Source organism: Coptis chinensis, chromosome 4, assembly GCF_015680905.1.
Source record: "Coptis chinensis isolate HL-2020 chromosome 4, ASM1568090v1, whole genome shotgun sequence".
In the NCBI taxonomy this organism is placed as follows: Eukaryota; Viridiplantae; Streptophyta; class Magnoliopsida; order Ranunculales; family Ranunculaceae; genus Coptis; species Coptis chinensis.
Window position 1 is genome coordinate 76,245,041 of NC_141459.1, and position 8,426 is coordinate 76,253,466.

At 33.2% G+C, this 8,426-nt stretch overlaps 1 protein-coding gene across 1 annotated transcript; it reads left to right on the plus strand.

Moving 5' to 3' along the window:
- The first annotated feature begins 6,426 nt into the window (after positions 1-6,426).
- LOC147504860 (uncharacterized) lies at positions 6,427-8,086 on the plus strand. The gene has a single exon (XM_086557571.1). It carries the CDS (start codon positions 6,955-6,957, stop codon positions 7,849-7,851), a length of 897 nt encoding a protein of 298 aa, XP_086413697.1. The 5' UTR covers positions 6,427-6,954; the 3' UTR covers positions 7,852-8,086.
- Positions 8,087-8,426: the final 340 nt, after the last annotated feature.

Below are 8,426 nucleotides of genomic sequence, written 5' to 3' on the forward strand. Positions count from 1 at the left end.
AATCTTATCAAATAATAAACGAGAAATCGGAAACTGGATGCAAACGCATTAAACTAATCTCACAGAATAATTAACCGAAAATAAAAAACTGAATGCAAATGCATTGAACTGACCTCAAAGAACAATTAACATGAAATTGAAAATTGGATGCAAATGTATTGAACTAACCGCAAATAATAATTAACGAGAAATCGGAAACTGGATGCAACTGTATTGAACTAACCTCAAAAAATAAATAACGAAAATCAGAAATTGGATGCAACTGCATTCAACTAACCTCAAAATATAAATAACGGGAAATAAGAAACTGGATGCAAATGTATTGAACTAATCTCAAAGAGTAATTAATGAGAGATTGGAACCTGGATGCAAATGCATTGAACTAATCTCAAAGACTAATTAACGAAACATCGAAAACTGGATGCAACTGTACTGAATTAACCTTAATGAATAATTAACGGGAAATTATAAAGTAGATGCAATTGCACTGAACTAACCTCAAATAATAATTTATGGGAAATCGGAAACTTAATGCAACTGCATTGAACGAACCTCAAAGAATAATTAATGAGAAATTGGAAACTGAATGCAATGTACTACATTGAATTAACATAAAAGAATAATTAATGGAAAATTAGAAACTTGATACAAATGTATTGACCTAATAACCCTAAAACATGTTTGTATTATATGTAGGGGGAATAAATGTCTCGACAAATATAGTTTTACATTTTAAGTAGGGTTTATCATAATTTTTTTAGTATGATTAAAAATGCCATGCTATTCAAGTAGCTTCAATATTATCTTCATCACATTGGGCATTCTCACAAAACTTCAATCAAACTTCTATTATTAAACTTAACAATAAAAAGAAGTCGATAAGTTTTATCAAGATTTGATGCTTCATTTTTATAGAGAGTGGTGCAAGAAATTTGAATGACTGATTAATATAATTTTCATATCTCATAGCTATGCATAGTTGCTAATATTTTTTATAATAATTTAATATAACGACACCCGTTCGTAGGACATGTTCGAAAGCTAGTTTAGTTATTTGAAGATGTCCCTAAAAAAAAATTAATTGCAAATGAGTCCCTAATTGCTATTCTCCTATTGGATGGACAGCTGGGACATTAAAAATTGTCAAAATCGAAACCATTGCTTAGATGTTCCAGTTCCTATTTTCGGATTATAAATGAAATTTTATTTTTCTTAGGAATCACATGGCTCTTAATCCACCAGTGTATTTCATTTCAAATTCTCAATGAAGTCAATTACAATTTGATACGCGGCTTGGATGCACATTCTAAAATATCATTGTTGGTTAAAATGCCAATTGTCACACCCCAAATTTCCAGAATATTTAAAATAGAAAATTATTCAAGATATAATTATCTCAATGTCACCCTATTCAATCATCTGAAAACCCAGGATGAAACTAAACCCTAATAACATATTATCAACCACAATATTAAAATCTGAGATCAAATTTAAAACCAAAAGGAACAATCCTTCAATCACATTATTAAACTACAAAGAAACTAACCAACTCTATTACATCTGTTTCAAAACAAAACAGTACACTTCAGAAAAACTTAAACCATAAAACTCAAAGAGCAAATCTAAATCACGTGTCTTCATCCATTGCACTCCACCATCTATGTTTCCAAGAACACACCCACATTGAAAAACAAAGCAAACATGGGTCAGCAAATTGAATTTGCTTGTATGAGTAAGACTAAAAATATAAAAACAATATGTTCAATATTTCAAATAAATGAATATACTATTACAATCAGTTCAACTTGAAAAACAAGTTAGTTCCATTTTCTCAAAACGGCATGTAGTTTCTTCCCAAGTAAGATTTCACCCCCAATATACAATTCCAAGAATCTCATATAACAGTACTCATCATTCCCACTTTCCAAAATAACTCACAACATAAATACCACTTACATTCAACTTATTAAATGCACATATGATAACCTAATTAAATATGAGTTTGATACACCTTATCTTTAAGCCAATACGTAGTCTTAGGATAGGATATTTACGTCTCTGCATAAAAGATTAATAAATCTTACCCTCCTGCAAAACAGAGTTAGACATCACAATAAAATGATTTATCTTAGCCAGTCAAATTTCTATTCATAATCAAACCTCATTTAAGACATTTAAGTCTAATTGATACAACCCGGTTCGTCTCACATATTCGAGGAATACCACTTACTATAATACCTATATCCAGGGTAGTCATTCATATGATATTATTACGTCATAAAGTTTCTGTGTGCATAACCATAGATCTCAGACTATCATAAGTAATTAATATTTTCGTAATAACATATCAAGTTATAGTCATTTCGCAATCACATAAAAGATCATAAACATTCACTAATATTATTCACAGTCACACTTCACATCCATAACATCACACAAATTCATATACTTTTTGTTCATTCAATTCCACAATGTATCTTGTTTATTAATCACTTATTTACTGACCTCACCTTTAGTTCCTACTCCACGATTTGCACTTCACATATTTGCCAAATCATACATACCCGTGTGCCTCTCTCACACCGAGTACCACTACAAGACATATGTCCCAAGCGGGGATATCGCCTCCAGGAACATATTTACATCTTGCAAACTCGTAACTTGTGAGTCACAGCCATCTCTGGGCTTTTCATTCGCATAATCACAGCCTCTTATGGGCATTCAATATCTTCATGGCATTCATGACACATTCAATGAATACCTTGGGTCATTCCCGCCACATTCAAGGAATACCCATCATACAGTAACAGGTCATTCATGACACATTCAATGAATACTTTCCTATCATATGACATCTCAAGTTATAATATATCATTACCAAATCCTGAGGCGTAGAGAGTTCTAAAGGTGTGGTCGACTCATTGAAAATATTATTCTCAGCTCACTTATTATTGTACTATCATTAATCATGCATAACAATTGATCACACGTGTAGAAAGTTATTTTCACGCATTAATACAAATCAATCATGTATTTAAATATCATTAAACGCAACACGAATGGTCATCAATCAAATACAATTCAAACAGCCACAATCACATACACAATTAAGTACTAACATTATACACATATAGTTATCACAAAAACTAATATATAATATATAATATAGTGGTTGCACCTGTATATATGGCTGCCTACGTATCTAATATTTCAATATTAGAATCAAGCCTTACGTAGCTCTTAACCAATAAATATCAACATCCTTGTATGTACCTTTAAGAAAAACAACAATTTATACTATATAGAATCACATACAATAAGTTTCAAATACTCTCACAATCATATACGTAAAGTTTCATACCCAAAGATACACTATGAACTTTTAAATCCAAAAACTCACAAATGGATATTTCTCTACTTTTGATTCTAAAAAAAAAAAAATCTTATGAACCATGTCGGTTCCAAATAAAACCATAGTCTAAAAATAGGTTACAAGCACTATATAAAACACCCAAGAAGAGTTTAAGAGAATCTTAGTTCATTACTAGACATATTTCCCAAAATAGGTTCATGCACATAAATGATAACACGATAGGTTTTCTAGCCAACTTGTCAAAGTAATAACTTTTTCTACAGTCATCTAAATGATACACCACTTGATTATTTGAAAACTAGGATATGTATACTTACTTCTTCATGTAGAACTCGAAGTCCCAACCTCAGCCAATTTAGAAGAAAACTTAGGTAAAAAACTGTAAAAATCTTAATTTTCAACATACTAGATTTCTGATGAACTATCTTCCAAATGACGCAACCCTTTCCACAAGTATCCAAATCCATCGAGGCTTTTTGTGTTGAAAAGCTAACACATAGAAATTACTTTCTTATGTTTTACAAAAATACTCAATCTTATTTTAAATGTGCCAAAACTAGGCTCGAACACAGTGCACAAAAATTGATTTCTGACGCACTATTTTATGCCAGTCAAACTTCCGGACGTCATAATTAATTCTTCAGGCCTTAGAATGTGATGAGGCCAATTGGAATAGAAAGAAGACTTCCAGATCTTACTCTTTTATATTTTATAAAAATTCAAACTCTCACCCTAACTATTTTAAAATTGGACTTGAACACAGTGTGCAGAAACTGATTTCTGACGCACTATTTTCTGTCAACCAAACCTCCAGACATTATATCTGTTTCCACAGACCTCGGAATGCAACGAGGCCAATTGGGTTGGAAAGAAGACTAAAAAAAATCACTTTTTCATGTTTTGGCGAGAGTTTGAATCTGACCCTAACTAGGTGAAAACTCGATTCCAAACCAGGTACATACCTGATTTCTGCAGTTAGAAAATTCTGATGTGCCAACTTCCGAAGTGTGTAATTCCTTCTACATAAACCGAAATGCTATGGGGCATTTTGAGTTTGAAAGAGAGCGGATAACACTTACTTAACGCACTTTAAAGAAAACCAAAATCAATCTCTAAACACACTGAAATTCCTCTCCAAATCAGACAAAATTCATGACTTGAACAGAACCAAACAACACACACCAATATTGGAACAAAATGTATGCCCATTTGAGTACTTATCAAATTTAATAGAAGGGTTCGTGTTCATGTAGTATCCTTATACACCAAGAAAATGGTTCAAAACTAATAGATAGGCTATGCTCACACTGCACATTAAAGTCAGACTTATAACCTTGCAAAATTATTAGGTGAGGAGAAATACAAAGGGTGTTGTACCTCCTGGTATTCAAAACCCGTTTATCCCATGCATGGAAATCATATATCACGACTTATTTTAATGTAGTAACCAAATCCATACATTTCTATTTAATTGAAGTTAACAATTCTTAGCCACAAATTAGACAATATATATAACAAAAAGGAAGTTAGAGAACCCCCACCACCAGAAACTAGCATGTGAAATTTGCTAACAGGAAACTAACATGGAAAATACCTATCAAAACATGTATATCAACAAGGGAATCTTGGCGTCTGTACTTATCTAATGCATCAAAATCAAACAATACCCTTTAGTTAAAATAGTAATCTATAAGGTTTTTAACGTAGCTTTAGTCAACCTTTTAAACAATCCAAAGGTTCTAATAAATCATTCAAAGCAATCAACATCTTGCAGACTACCAAAGACCACTTAACAATCAGTGAAAAATCTTTATCAAGCAACTGTGAACAGAAGGACAGTATGTCAAATTGTCAACCTTGCTAAGTAACTTATAATATGCAATATATGAATTTGATAAAATTAATTAATACATTTTAAAATCTCCAAATCCATTAAATAAAATGCATAACTACTACAAATTATGTGATAATCAAACAATAAAATTTCAAAAGAATTAAGCAAATTTAGACTGCTCACCGGAATTAATCAAAAAGCGAAAACATTAGTTTATGTAACAAACTTGAAATCAGGCAAACTCGAAAACCGGCGTTAAGATAGTCTTTCTCCTTCGAAACAATCTCTTTACCACTCTCAAAGCAGTAGCACTCTATCTCTCTATTTTCACTCTTTACGTCTCTTTTTGTTTTCTTAACTTTCTATTTCTTTTTTTTTTTTTTTTTTTGAAACCCCTGAAAATATCTAAGAGGGAGCAAAAGAAGGTTCGATTGTAACTAAACCCCTTTTCTCTCTCCCCACATTTTCTCTATCTTCTTTTATCTTTATCTTCTTTTCTTATTATTATTACTTAACTTCATATATTTAATTAAAAAGGGGAATAAAAAAATAAGGGTGTTATACCAATCCTTGGAATCTTAGCACATCTCAAAGTACCACCTGTTTCAGTAATTCAGTATTCAATAAGCAGGACATCTCAAATTCGGGGGCGGCACTGAGCATGTGCAAGGTGTGCGACTGCACAGGGCCTCGAATCTTAAGGGCCCCAAACTCACTTATAAAAGGCTGACAACGTAGGTGAAAATTTAAAAAAAAAAAAAAAAAAAAAAATCTAATAGATCTAATTAATTCGAAATTCTTCTCTCCATTAAAATTGGAATGGAAATATTTATCTAACTAATTAGTTAAGTTATGTTTCCAAATTAAAACTTAATTCTACAATCAATTAATGTAGACATTGGGTTACAACTACAAAAAAACCAAGAAAGAGAGGAAAAAAAACTATCCGTCTTCTTTTCTGTTTTTTTTTTCTTTCAATCTAAAAAAAAAATAGTATATATGTATTAATCAGTTTACGATTTCTTTTTCTATAATATCGACAAAAAAAAAAATTTTTTTTACTGTTGTGGTTACTTTGTTTTTATGGTTGAGGGCCCTATTTTGACGTGTTTCACATGACCCTGTAAATCTCAAAGCCGCCCCTGCTCAAACTCCGAAAGTACATTGCACGTTTGAAAGTATAGGTGCACACCACACCACAATTATTTACTAGAGAAATTGAACGACCAAATCCTATAACCATGCAACCACTTAATTAGACAACAATCAAATATTGTCTTCGGAAAAATTCCCGGAGTGGGCGCAGATACTACTCAACGAAGAAAAAAACTCTCTTGACTAGTTCAAAATACTTTCTTCACCTGTCAAACAAGTCACCCAATGGCAATTCCGCATTTTACCCACTCCAGTTTTCACCCATTTAGTAAAACGACACAAACATGTTGAACAACCATCTTTAAATACTCCACTTCTCTCCTCATTTACGCTTCTAGTACTGTCTTCACTGCACAAACCCAAAAAGAAACAATTTCTTCCTTCCTTCCTTGTCATAAGTTTAACAGCTTCTCTCTGCAAAACACTAACTTTAATGGCCAGTTTTCCATAGCTATAAAAAAAAAAATTCAAAACCGCGTTATTACATAAAAAAGATTCTTCTTTTTCTTTCTTTAGCTGATCTCACTAGTCTTCCAGTTTTCCCATATATCTCACCTCACATCAACTTGTACACTTTGAATACAGATCAATTATGGGGAAAAATAATACAGGAAGAGATTGGACACAGATCTACGCGATCTACGGGATGGAAGAATGGCAAACACTAGTAATTCTATTATTCCAAGCTTTACTCTTTTCATTCCTCTCAATTCTCTTCCTATTTTACTTCAACCCAATCGTATCCACTTTCTCCACCCTTTTCTCCTCCTCACTCCCCTTCTTCGCACCTCGTTTCATCGCCGGCTTCACCGGTTCCGTCACCGCATTATCCGCCGTCTGTCTCTTCTTCGCTGCCGGTAACATCTTCTACTCCTCCGTTTCACTCCACTGGGAAATGGCCCAACGCATGGTCAACGTAGTTAACGACTGGTCAACGGTGAAAACAGCTTTAGACATTGGTTGCGGGCGTGGAATTTTACTAAACGCGGTTGCATTACAGTTGAAAAAAGAAGGGAGTTCGGGTCGTGTAGTTGGTTTAGATAGCCGTAGGAAGAAGAGTACATTAACAACTCTCCAAACGGCGAAAATAGAAGGGGTACAAGAATATGTCACGTGTCGTGAAGGTGATGCGAGGCATTTACCATTTTCTGATAGTTATTTTGATGTAGTGCTCTCGGGTGTGTTTTTACATACTGTGGGTAAAGAGTTTGGTCATAAAACGGCGGCTGCTGCTGCTGAAAGAATGAAAGGGTTGGTTGAAGTTGTTAGGGTTTTGAAAGATGGAGGAGTTGGGATTTTATGGGATTTAGTGCACGTGCCGGAATATGTGCAGAGGTTGCAAGAATTGAGGATGGAAGATATTAGAGTTTCGGAACGAGTTACTGCTTTTATGGTTAGTAGTCATATCGTTTCGTTTCGGAAACCTTGTCAGCATGTTTTGAGGCATGGGGAAGTTAGAGTTGATTGGAGGTGCCATAACATGTGTTAGACTGTTGAAACGATTAAAGGAAGAAACAATTAGATAATATTAGATATGAATTACTGGTGAAACAAAGTTGATCCAGCTTTATTATTATTATGATGGTTATTTTAGTTGTGTGTTTGGTTGAAAGATGTGATATAATCGTGATTATATTAGTCTTATGTAAATAATTTTACATGGTATTGTGTAGCAATGTCTTCAATTTTAATTGTAACTAATGGAATGATAATTTTAGTCATAATATTTGATTGTAGTCAGTACTCAGTAGTCAGATTATTAAGTTGCGGTTTTGAAGGAATTTGAAACTGATAAATCTTCTGAGAATGAGAATCAAGTTTGGTACAAAACACAATCCTGCATCTCAAATTCGTGTCTCATACATGTACATTGCATTGATTTCCCCAAAGCACCAAAGGCATTTTTTGGGCACTCTGAGGTTTTAAGCTGACTCAATGTAGTGTCAAAAATGCTCTTGATTTCCCCAAAGCACCAAACACATTTTTGGGCACTTTGAGGTGTTAAGCTGACTCAATGTAGTGTCAAAAAGTGCTGTCTTCTATCAACAATTGTTGGTTTATAAG